Source organism: Gymnoscopelus microlampas, assembly GCF_963454915.1.
Source record: "Gymnoscopelus microlampas genome assembly, chromosome: 3".
Lineage (NCBI taxonomy): Eukaryota > Metazoa > Chordata > Actinopteri > Myctophiformes > Myctophidae > Gymnoscopelus > Gymnoscopelus microlampas.
Window position 1 is genome coordinate 52041998 of NC_139940.1, and position 13371 is coordinate 52055368.

Here is a 13371-nt window from a genome sequence, read left to right on the forward strand (position 1 = left end):
TTATTTTTTAAATTGATAAATATTTGTACAACATTTTAAGTCGGGTTTTTTCATGACCCGCCCCGCCCCGCCCCGCCCCGCCACGGAACCCAACCCGCCTCAACCCGCCCCGCGAACCCATATATAAATCTATGGCTCAACCCGCCCCGCGGTTGAAAATCATGAAGGAAAATAATCTTCAAGTATACACCCCAAGTGTATTCAAACTGTTTTATTGTTATTATTCTTATTCTTATTAGGAATAAAGACAAAACAAGAGCAGGTAATTTTTTTTTTTTTTGCGTGTGAGAGCGGCTGACCCGTTCACCCGCAGCCCGCATAATTGCCTCTGAAATCCTGACTCGACCCACCCGCACCGGGTTACGGGTCGGCCCGCTCATCACTAGTGTGTTCTCTATAATTGACATTATGCATGATTCGTACCGCTTTCTTCTGTAGTATGTATAATGGTTTTATGGTAGTCACATACATATTCCCCCATACTTCAGCACAATAACTGAGGTATGGTGAAATAAGTGAGCAATATAGTATTCGCATTGACTCATAATTTAACACATGTCTTACTTTATTTAAAACAAAAATGCTCTTAGAAATCTTTTTTTTATACTGTAGTGGGAATGTGCGTGCAAAATTTTACGGAAATTGCATGCTGTGTTCATGATTTGAGGCATTTTGTTCAAAACGGAGTACTCCTGCAAACTTTGGAAGCCAATTTTAGCCAATCAGGATGAAATATGAAAAATTGGAAAGACATGTTTTGTTTAATGACTGCGGGATTTTTGGAAAACATTTGTAGGAGTACTGTCAAAAAATGTGTTTTGAACAAATCGGCCTCCTGGGGGCGCTATAACAGGCCCATGTGAAACATTTGGGGCAGAGGTTCCGAATTGGTATCCAGGAAGTGTGTGTGCAAAGTTTTGCTGCGATCAAGCCAATGGTGCCGGAGATTAGCTGTCCACAGATAGAATGACACACATACACAAGGACGGACGGCCTGGCGGAGACAACAATACAAACAGCACTGTTGTTTTTACTGTAGCACATATAATAGGAGGCAGGATGTGGGCAGGTATGTTTTGAACACTCTCTCTTTCACATGCATGCACGTTCAAGAGTATAAGCGAAACCACTTGCTTGGGTTGCACAATGTTAAAGTCACACTGGAAGAGACAGCAGCTCAGTTTGTTTCTTCACTGCAACAGTGAAGACTAATGTAGGACAGCAGAGGTATTGGACGGTAAGTAAGCTAACATTTAAACATATTCATAAATATAGTAGATTATACTGTACTCACTCAATGCATAACATATGGACATTTTCAGCATAATTCGTTGCTGTCCGGCAGGAACAAGCTAACTCAATTTTTCCGCTTTTGCATTTATTTTCCATAAATCAGTGCTATTGAACACCCTTTACGTCTGTGTGTTGGCAAAAAATATATTGAACTAATGAAAAGTATTAAAAAGTGCTGCTGACAAAAGCAGCTAGCGCCATTGGATCTTCAAACTTTCTGCTAAACCAGCTAACTTCAGCAAAGGGGGGTGGAGTTAGCTGGTTTTGCTGACTCCAGGCTCCATCCCCTTTTGACCTCCAACCGCATTGTGAGCTTGGAGGTCCATTCAGCTGTTCTTATCAATGATAAACAAAACGTCCTAACTCAATTTTTTCATTTTTCTTTTAATTTCCTGAAAAATGAACATTTTGGAGTTAGCTGGTTCCTGCCGGACAGCAGAGATATACTTCTACTAATGAACAAAGTTACATTTTTGTGTCACAGATGTCTGGCAGGCCAGACAGACCAAAGAGGGTGAGGAACGTTGGAGGAGACAGGGAGGAGAGGATAGAGGAGGAGGAGGAGAGGACAAAGGAGGAGGAGAGCGAGGTGTACGCCAATGTAAACAATCCCAGAGACCAAGGCTCACAGGAGGCTACAGGAGATCAAGGTACACAGTAACACACTCAGTGGCGGAAAAAGTTCTCACATTTTTTACTTAAGTAAAAGTATCAATTATGCAATGTACCAAAAGTAAAAGTACTAAAATGTTTGCAAATAGCAGATCTACAAGCTAAAAACGCGTTGTGATACGATCGACGCGTTGTGAGCTTGTAGATCGGCTATTTTCAAATAGCCTATGTATAAAATAGGGCTAAAGTGGTTAATATATGTTTTATAATATCATAATTCATATCTGCAAACTAGTAACTAAAGTTTTCAAATAATTGTAGTGGAGTAAAAGTATAGACAATTGAAAATACACCAGTAAAGTAAAAGTACCTCAAAATTGTACTTAAGTACAGTACTTGAGTAAATGTAATTAGTTACTTTACACCACTGAACACACTTAGAGTGTTTATTTCTCTTCTCACATCATTACTACAGAACTGACAAGGCTACTCTCCTACGGAAAGAAAAAAAAATCCAGTGCAAGTTAACACAACGTGTCGCTGACTTTGTGCGCCGGTGGCGCCGGGCAGTGGCTGCATGTCATTAGGTCATTTCTAAGCCTAAAGGTCCTTACACACCGGGAAGATTTTTTTCATGCGAATAATACGTTTTTTTAAAACCTTATGAAGTCAATGCAAGCTTACATGGAGCGAAAAAGCGAAAAAGCGAAGCGAAAAAGAGTCTTTTAATTATTCGGAACGAGTCCGAATTTTGCGTATATTCGCATATTCGCCGGTGTGTAACCGTCTTACTGTAAGAATTGTAGTCGATCTGTAGGTGGCCTTTAATCTTTTTTCCTCTTTGGATTAATCGGTATGTTTTCTTATAATGTAAAGGGAGGAAAACATTTGTGGGTTTTTGAATGGGAAAGACGCACAGTGTACTGAGCATCCCACAATGTTGATTTACTGTTTGCAACATATGCAGCAATGAAAGATTACCACAAGCGTTGCCTAGCCTTATGGAGTTTCACATGAACATTTTAAGTATTGTGCAACCTGTTGTTTCATGTCAGCTCATAAGCCACATTTCCTGTGACTACGTATGTTCCTGTACACGGACCCTGCAGTTGTGTGTGTGTGTGTGTGTGTGTGTGTGTGTGTGTGTGTGTGTGTGTGTGTGTGTGTGTGTGTGTGTGTGTGTGTGTGTGTGTGTGTGTGTGTGTGTGTGTGTGTGTGTGTGTGTGCATAGCCACGGGAAAATGTTTTAGGGTATGGGTGCTGTATGCGCGTGCGCGCGAAGTTTTGCGATTATTTGCGGTTAGTTTCCGTTTTTGGGGGTTTTTGTTACTTTAATTCGGTTGCTTCAGTTCCAGAACACATATTGCACTAACCCCCCCCCCCCCCCAAATAACGACCAACATAAAACAAAAATGTTTTTAATAATTGTATTTATTTATTCTTATTTTTATTTTTTTTCATACATTATTTTCAGGGAGTGCTGCAGCTTCCCGCGGTACTGTGTGTGTGTGTGTGTGTGTGTGTGTGTGTGTGTGTGTGTGTGTGTGTGTGTGTGTGTGTGTGTGTGTGTGTGTGTGTGTGTGTGTGTGTGTGTGTGTGTGTGTGTGTGTGAGAGAGAGAGAGAGAGAGAGAGAGAGAGAGAGAGAGGGAAACAGCAAATTGTCTTTTTTACCCAGTGGCGTGCACAGACATTTTGAGGGGCAGGTTCTCAAGTAAAAAAAAGGGCACCTTGCAGTGTGAGATTTATTACAGGCACATCTTGTACGTCGTAATTGCATATGTATTTGTTTCAATAGCCATATGCTGTCTGATGCAGATGTGTAAACTAAAAAAAGGGCACTTCTAGTCCAGAGGGCAAAGGGCAGGTGCTCTAGCACCCCCTAGAGTCTATCTGTGCGCGTGCCTGTTTCTACCATTATTACACATTAAGTTGTATTTAGGTGTTTATCAAGAACGAGCAGCAGGGCGGCCACATCCATTGAAGTTCAATAGAGAAGTGGCACCATGTTATATTACGTTCCTCAAGCTTGATTGCCTTTAACACATACTTACCCTATTCAGGGCCGAAGTGGTTAAAGCCACTAATATCGGATTTAGGACTAGGCAAGGGGCGTTCCCCCGCAAAAGTTGCTATTCTGGGACACCTCCCTTACCCGCTAAACACCTGCGCTATCCATTACATTATGCATAGGTGTGGTTTGGGCGTTACAATGATAAAACCAATCACTGTACCAGAAGCCATTGCCTTTAAGAGAAGACTGCGCAAGCCGTTATCCCCAATCCAATATATGCTCTCCTATCTCCCTGTCTGCACTGTTGCCTGGTCTGATTATTATAAGCCACATTGGGCTTGTTTTCCTGCCGGGTCCAATTGGTCACGTATTTGTTGGGCTTTGGGTTGGGCTGGGTGAGGCAACAAAATTATTTTATTTATTTAATCGAAATACATTTGTATATTAATTCATTTGTAGCCTATTGTGTTCACAATAAGCAACTTGTCATATTAGTCAGATCCGGAATAGTATATGAAAGCCATTTAAAATATTTATACTATTGGAATCTTACACACCTGCTCCCAAATAATTAATTACATCAACTGTTTATTTAATTATTTAGTTATATGACGTAGCCTGAGGCTGAAATACAGTTATGATGGTCCACAAACCCAACCCGAAATGAAAAAAATGCATAGAATGAATGTTTATCAAAATAGTAGGACACTTTAATTACACACACAGCCTGACCAAGGCTACTGCTGCTAATTAGTCTACATAATGTTTTATTAAGGAAGATTGACATGTCAACGTGTTTGGGTATAGCCTACATCTAAGTGCACACTGCTGTCTGTGCTGTCTCTTAAGCGTAAACGAGAACGCTCCTACAGCCATGGACCTCCCCCGACCGACCCCCGGGCCGGGCGGTGGTACACAGTCACACGACATACAGTAGCATAGGCTATACATTGGCCAGTTTCAGGAAAGGTCTATGTACTCACGCTAGCTGTTATTGTTAACGTTCCATTTCCACCATTCTAATGGATTCCAGGGTTGTGTAAAAATCTCTGAAGTAGCTCCATTTAGTTTCCTCTGAAGTGACGCAGTTACATCCAAGTATTGTCCCCGTTCGCAAAGTGCAACTTTTTCATCATCCACCTTTGTTCAATAATCCCGAACAGAGCTACAATAATGTGACAACTGCCAGCTATAATCTAGTAGGCTATTGTAAATGTACATCAATCATAGCCTCTGAGTCTCCAACCCAGATACATTACGACGTGTAATGATGTGCGTCGCCTACCCAAAATAGCAGACATACAAGCTATTAACGCACGCGTCATGGCGTGTCGACAGCTTACAGATCTGTTCTTTTGGGCAGCATAAACAATGAGGCGCATGAGGCGCAAGCACAAGCTGCGCCACGGAGCATTTTGGAAACCAAATAAGCCTGTAAAGCCTCTAACATTACGTGGTCAACACCTTTGTAGCTTAGGGCCTACTTTAATGCAGTGGTTCTCAACCTGTGGGTCGGGACCACCACAACAGAGCTCACAACGCTAGGCATTGTGAGCTTGTAGATCTGCTCTTTTCACAATATTTATCTGTAGAACCGAGTCAAAGAAAATGGGGGTCCCCAGTTAAAATATGGTTATTTTGGGGGGTCATGGCCTGAAAAGATTGAGAACCCCTGCTATATAGCTGATGCTGAGCTAAACATATTTGTTTGATTTCAATGTTTTTATATTTAAACTTTATGATGAAAGGCCGCAAACAGCTGCTGTTGTTATTTGTTATAACAATGTGCTTATAAACTAAACTAAACTAAACTAAACTAAACTAAACTAAACTAAACATGACAGCAATATGGAAAAAACAAAAATTTCTCAATTAAAAATATATTTCATAGAATAACCGAATATCATTTTGAAAACGGTTAGTAGGGGCAGCCCTGTTGAATTGAATATCCACACACACCCCTACCTACTTGTATATATTTATATAGCCCTGAGGGGATTTAACATGGGGTACACACACCCGATGTTTCGTTTCTAAGTCTAAGCTTGCCTTTCAGTAAAACCACATTTGATAGATATAAATATCACCTACATATTACTGATTAGAGAGAATTTTATATTTTTGTAATCAGTTAATTAGTTATTTAATAATTTATTATTAAAGTGGAGCATTGCATTGCAGATGCACAAATTGTCTTCTTTATATAGACTATCATCTTATATAAATACAATTGACACAAGGAATTGACACCCTCCCTTCTGCTGATTATAGTCAAATTAGAATCATAGAGATTGGTTGACAATAATAGCCTAGTAGAGAGAGGTGCGCGCTGTGCGTCCGGCCATCTCCACAAAGCCATTGCAGTGTCTGTGTGCCCTTTGCGGGTGGTTTTAGAATCCGCTGTGCCCTTTCCCAAAGCCGCACCCGTGTGTGTGGGCAGATTTTCCAAATTTTGGGGTTATAGCGACAACACGCCTCCCGTCACCCGCCTGGGTGACGGGTATTGGTGCAGAATAGCGTTTAGTGTTTTGTGTTTTTGTAGTATATCATTCCATGTTGACTTATCATTCGTACAGACCTTGTGAGAGAAAACTAAAGTTAAATATAGCTGCAAGCAGCGATAATACAGGGCCAGACATGGAAACTGGAGAGAGAGAGAGAGTAATGGAAACAGAATGGATTGATTGGACATCTCAACCTATTGCCATTAACAGGAATCGAACTCTCAACCTTCTGACTAATAGGCTGCAACACTAGAGAGAGAGAGAGAGAGAGAGAGAGAGAGAGAGAGAGAGAGAGAGAGAGAGAGAGAGAGAGAGTAATGGATACTGGAGAGAGAGAGAGAGAGACAGACATGGAAACTGGAGAGAGAGCCAGGGAAACAGAATAGATTGAAGAGAGACATGGAAACCTATTGCCATTAACAGGAATCGAACTCTCAACCTTCTGACTAATAGGCTGCAACACTACCTATAGTGCTATAGCTTTGTCCAGGCTGATGTTGTCTGTTGAAGATCATAAACTCTTGCCTTCTGTCATGAACCAAGCCAACACTGAGATCACTCGTTCACAAACCATTTACCAATAGAGAAATTGTATGTCTCCTCGCAACCGAAAACAGTGAAAGCAGCCGATCTACAAGCTCAGAAACACGTTGCTATCTGAAAAGTTTTGAGATTGTAGATCGGCTATTTTCAGAATGAAGTATGTCATACATTGAAAAAACGTACTCAAATAAGCATTTCAGGTTATCTTTAACATTTGCACAGATTCATTGATACAGTCTTGTTGTTTGCAATGCACTTTAAATGAAATCTGCACCAAGTGAGGCTTAAACCGGCAACCTTGCGGTTGTGAGGCATTCACTTAAGCGGGAAGCCATTGGACCAACAGACCTAATCTAGTGAAAACGGAGGTCAGACAGGTAATACCATTTCACGCAAATAGCTGTAAAATCCTGGGTTTAAGTGTTTTTCAAACTGCTCAAAATTGCGGACAATCCAAGGGCGGAGCTTACTGGTCAAAGCGATACATGTGTTCCTCATGAGTCAAGGCACAAGTGTAAGCAAGTTTCACGACTTTCGGCCAAACGAGGCATGATTTATGCCTATTTAAAGTTTGCATTTTCAAAAAATTGCTATAGCGCCCCCCTTTGGCCAATTGGAGTAAGATTGGTTTCAGTGATATTTGGAATGACCCTCAACCTTTCTGCAAAGTTTCAAAGAAATGTGAGTCTGCATGTGTGTGTTAGGGGCAGATGAATAATTTTCATAAAACTGCAATAGTTCAAATCTATCTCCTCCTGGGATTTTTGAGTAATCTGCACGAAACTCTTTACACATGAACTTTGGACCTCTGCCGACATAACGATGCGAGCGGATTTTTTTAAGTGAAAAAATGCAGAAGTTAGGAGCCAATGACTGTTTTTCATATAATTCAAAATGGTGGGAGATCTAAAGGTCAGAGGTCAAAAGTCAGAGGGTGAAAGTTGTTCAGCATGAGGAGACGCATATGTGTATTGTCATGGTTGGGCTAAGATATGGCCTTGTCATTCCGCGGCCTGTGTTGACCCCGCGGCAGCTGGGTGACCTTGCCAAGCAACGCGCTCTGCTGAAGAAGAGGAACAAGCGCGGGGGGGCGTCAACGTAGGCGTTGGAACGCCAATCAACTCACTGTTGCTGTGGACACTAACTCTGCTCCTTGATGCCAGCCGTCACACCACGGCCACAACTTCCTCTTTCTCAATGACTTGCTAAAAACTGTACTTTTCGCTCACATGACCTAAATGGCCATGGCAACAGCTGAAATGTTTTAACTGGTAGAAGGAAAAACCATATTAGGTTTTTCCTATTGAAATAATCTAACCAGCACCATATAAGGTTTAGCTACTGAAATGATCTAACCCGGAGGGAGGCGATCCCATATTTGGTGTGTCGGATGGAGCCAAAATTGTATAAATACTGCTGTATATCTCTGTTCTGGGGGGGTTTGGTAGAGAAGCTTTTGTGAGGTGTCACTTGTTTGTGCCTTTTACGGGGCGACGGACATAGCCTTGCGCGGAACTTCTCCCATTTTTAGCTCTCTCTGATTAGTTCCTTTTGGCGGCCACACTGCAACGAGGTTGCGGGGAGCGATAGTGAATTCTGCTGTATTCAACTGGGACCTTGGCATTGCCCATAATCTGGTTGAATAAACAGAGAATTTTGTCAGCTCCTAGCATTACCGATTGCTTGGACGCCTAATCTTAGGTAGCCTTTAGTTCGCAGGAATTGAGGAATATTATCCAGATTTAACATTCAAACAAGAATTCATGGCATTGCCCGTATCTTGGTTGAATTAAGTTGAATTTGGGGATATTTTTCTGCCTGTGCCAGGCACCTTAGATTTAGGAAATGAGGAGATAGAGCTTAGGGGTCTGTTGTCTGTCTTATCAGAAATTCTGCCTTTTCATACATATATTTGTATTATTGCTAAAAGCCTGTATTAGCTTGAGTGTTAAATAAAAACCCTTTTCTATGAGAGAAGTTTTAAGAGGATTTCTTCATACGAGCCGTTTGATCTTATCAGCGGACACTTGGGTGAGTGAGAAAATATGCAACAGAAGCCACTATAAATAGAAATAGGCATTTCAGAGTGTGTTTCCAGTGCTGAGAGGTAAATAGTTTCACAGCTACAATTGGTCTGAGAACTTCTCGGCGCGGGGCACGCGCTATCTGGGGTGCAACGGCACTGCTGTACTTATGGGGTTTAAATTCATAGGGTTTATAGGTTTTGCTGAAACTAACGAGGGTAGTAGAAATTAGGAGTGTTTCAATTTCTTCTATTTTCGTCAGGCCATTACATGGCGCCCGAACAGGGACATGAGATTGACTGCTCATGTTAAACTGAACGCTGGACTTATATTAATAGACATCAGAGAGACCGCTGATGTTAAAAGTTAATTTTGTCCAAAATAGTAGTGTACACTAATACTTGGAGTTAGACATTTGGAGAGACCGCCAAATGCCATAACTATTAAGACTCTGAATGAGTCTAGTTGAACCAGTGATTCCAGTTCAAAATTATTTTCCGTGAAATTTTGTTAGATGTAGAACGCCCACACGTTTCACATCTTTGAGTTAAATTTTCACAACTTCTCCCGTGAGGCCTTCCTATACTCACGTAAAAATTGTTTCCTGATCCGCGAGAGATCTCTCTATATTTGTAATGTAACGCAGAATGAGATCTACAAAACGCTCGTAAAAGCGGGGCAAAAAGCTATTGCCAGTTTTAAACCGTGAAGGACGAGAATAGAGAAACCGGATTCAAATAGGATAGAAACCTGTTTAAAATTATTGTCGCCAAAGATATAGATATTTGATTATAATTTAAAACAAATTTGAATTATTATCTTATCCCATAAAACATTTTTGATCAAAAGGTTTTGTTTTGCGAAATTCTAATTACAATAAGTTTGGATTTTACAAATAAGAATAAATCTACAATAATTCTGTTTGCTTATATTTGGATAAAAAATAAGTTGCCCATCATAAATGGCTGATCTTGTCCCAGACCCGGATGACTCCTTTAGTGGAGTTTCTGAGGGCGCCCAGTCAGTTTTTCAAGGTCACGAGGGCTTCGAGGAAGACGCCGTGATTGTTGAGGACCTTGCTGAGGCAGAGGTTGACGAGAACTGGCCAGGCGGTCATATTCACAATGACCCGCCGGCATATGATGAGGTACCCCCCGAAATTATGGATGAAGATCCTTGTCCGGTCCGCCCCAAGGAGGAACCCACTCGTGCGCATGATAGGCGGGCAAATGACGGCAGTGGCTCTTATGAACAGCTCTTTCGACCTGTCCAGCCCGCCCCATGCTCTGCCCCGGTGGAACGCCATGACCGCATAGCTAGGATTGAGCAGGAACGGCAGGTCCACCGGATGCGCGCTGAGGCCCAACGGGTTCACAATGAAAATAGGTCCCACTGTTATGAGCTGAGCAGGCACCGTGATCCAATAATTGTAGCGCTTCCGCCTAAGGGCCTGGGTTCCCAAAAGGATATTTATGTTCCGGGGACCAGATTAGTTGGTCTCCAGGGACGAGTAGAGGCTGTTCCTGGACCTCTGATCACGTGCCATGGTGCAGACCTTCGGGAATGCCCTGCACATGAGGCGGAGGTACGGAGACACGGCGGTCCCAGTCTTATCCAAGCCCGTAGAAAAGCCATGAGGGGCAGAGTTCTGTGTGATGGACAACGGTTAGAGACCATACCAGGTGATCTCACCGATTTTTCACGTATTGTGCATCTGTGCTTGTCCTCCAGAACTATGTCTGACACTGACCCACCGATATCTGAGTTGGCTGAAAGACTTAAGACAGCTGTTAAACGTGAAGCTTTAAGTTTGACTTCAAATGGGGAACAAACTTTGGTGCTAAGGGCGCGTTAACAAAATCAGCACTATCAGGGGTTGTCCCTCAAATACAGGCTCAAGGCAGTTGCATTAGCGCTGCATGACATGTCTAATTTGGGAGAAGACACCAATCTGATTGTACTGGTTGATAAGGGCAGGGCGGAGGACCAGCTCCTAAGGGCATTAAAAGCCATTCAAACACATGGCTCGCCCGAGGGGAGGGAACCTAGCCCACGCCCGGGAAAACGCGAAGCCCGGAAGCCTAGAGATCGGAGAGAGGTGAGGAGGGCATTGACCCCTCATCCCTCGCCAGAATCCAGATCTCGGCGCCAGTGGCCAGCACCAGATCCCGCTGTGGAACGCTGTCTTAGGTTTGACGATCATTCTCCCGTGCGAGGTGAGGTAGAAGGAGAACATAATTCTCCTCCCCCCATCGCTCCGGTAAAGAGAATGACAGCCGCTGGCCAAAATGCCAGATCCCAAACTCAGAACATTAGAATGGTGGATGTCAAGCGTCTCCCTTTTGAGCCGGGAGCAACACAATATACCACGGACACGGGTCTCAGCTGGTCCCCTCATGTTATTGGAGCAACCCAGAAACCAGACTGGGAACACCCTAGAGAGGGCCAGGATCAACTCATTGCGGACTGGTACCCGGTCACCCCAAGAGAAGCTTACGATATTGAGTCCGCGCCTACAGCGCAGGCGATCCTGAGTTTACCCCGAGTGCCCGCTCCTTGGAAGTGTGCCTATATGACCGCGGGTTATGACCTGTTGAGGGAAAGGGCTGTTGAGCGTGATCGAGCGTTAAGGAGAGTTACAGGGTCTGTACCGGGATTGGCGGATGGGACTGGCCACCCCATTCGGAATCCTAGTCCAACCTTTGGTACTCCCATGAGATCTTCGACTCCAAGGACCCGCATGGATGTGATGGAGGCTAGGAATCAACCTAGCCCGTCCGGTCCGGTGGGTTTGGAGTCTAGGTCCCATTACATGCTACGATCCGCGTCGACGGTTTTCCCTCCAGTGCCCGAGTACATAAATACTGCCATGAGCACACTTCAGCCTACAGGTTTTAGAGAGCTGGAAGCATATCTGCCCATTAAAAGTCCAAATGAAACCATTACAGATTATGTCACCAGGTGTGCAACAAAATTGCCAAAATCTATGCTCGACTCTCAGGTCGCAGCAGCCTATTTTAACATCAAACTAGACGCAGCAATTCCTGAGGGATTCACCCCATGGAGTGTCTTGAGTCTATGGGCGGCGGCACCGGGTGAGAACCGAGCAGAATTGGTAAGAAATGAAATCGTTCACAAAATAAGGAAGGAACAAATGCCACTGTCACAAGCCATGACCCTATTGGAGCAGCAGTGCCCAGGGGACATTATGACTCAGGAACAACTCCTGTTGTCCATCCCTGGTGGGTCGCACTTAGCGGCTAGCTGGAACCTCCTGGGCCCCATTGAACGGCAAAATGCTACCATAAACTATGACCGTCTTGCCCGAATCATTGCGAAGAAAAAACAAACAGAGCGCGGTGAAGCCCAAAAACCTCAGGAACAAAAAATAAAGCAGTCAAAGGCCCGTCCTGAGCAAGACAGGGAGGAAGGCGAGGTTAAAAATAAACCTAGCCGCCCCCAGACTCGCTCACAGACGGGAAACTCCAAAGGCTCCTTCGGGGACCAAAAACACCCCAAACAGGCTCACAAGGGGAAGATGGAGGGCCAACAGAGGCCCCCGCCCCGGCCAAAAGAGAAAGCCGATCCTTACCCTTTCATAAACAAAGAGGAATACAGCCGGTTAGGACCGGAGCAGAGACAAGAGATGTACCAAAAACAACAGGAGTGGAAACAGAGAAACCAGAGCCAGCAGCAGAATTAGAACGGCCAATATTAACCCTATTAGCAAATAAAACCATGGAGCAGGACGGGGAGTGGAAGGCCATGCTCGGTGGTGAACTATATGTTGTTGATACTGGACCTCCGACACGGAATTAGAGCACCTATCGGTCCTTGAGGAAATCTTGTTAAGACTTGCTCAATCAGGATTGAAAGTGAGCTTGAAAAAGTGCGAGATGGGACAGTATAGACTAACATTTCTTGGTTTTGATATCACCCCAGAGGGGAAGACTGTCCCTAGAGAATATTTAGATGGTATTGCTGCTAGCTCGCCCCCGGGAACTCTAGGGGAGTTAGCGTCCTTTTTAGGGAAAGGGGAAGAGGTTTCTAATCACACTCCTGGTTATGCACTCTGTTCGGCTCCCCTACATAAATGGAAAGGTTGGTTCCTCAAAAAGGGTTGTACTGAGGCTTTCTCTATGCCCACTGAAATGGTGGAAGCCTGGCACGAGTTGAGAAGGGTTGTGCTGACTGCTAAGCATAAAAAAAAATAATAATAATAGAAAAAAGAAAAAAAACGTGCTTGTTCCTGTCAAAAGCTTATTTGGACACCGACCTCAAGTACGGCGAGGAAGAGAGGGCGTTAGCACTCCTTTTCCCCCACTCCCCGCTCTTAAGATCATGAATATGGGCATTTATCCTGAAACGGGGAAATAAGGTGGT

General features: G+C 43.7%; 1 protein-coding gene across 1 annotated transcript in view; it reads left to right on the plus strand.

Moving 5' to 3' along the window:
* Positions 1-1777: 1777 nt before the first annotated feature.
* The window catches only part of LOC311041904 (uncharacterized protein), a gene marked incomplete at its 5' end in the record, with an annotated part of 29334 nt that continues 17740 nt past the window's right edge, over positions 1778-13371 (plus strand). Inside the window, one exon of the mRNA XM_084052386.1 lies at positions 1778-1943. Coding sequence (XP_083908512.1) covers positions 1778-1943 — 166 coding nt within the window. The remainder of the gene's footprint in view (positions 1944-13371) is intronic.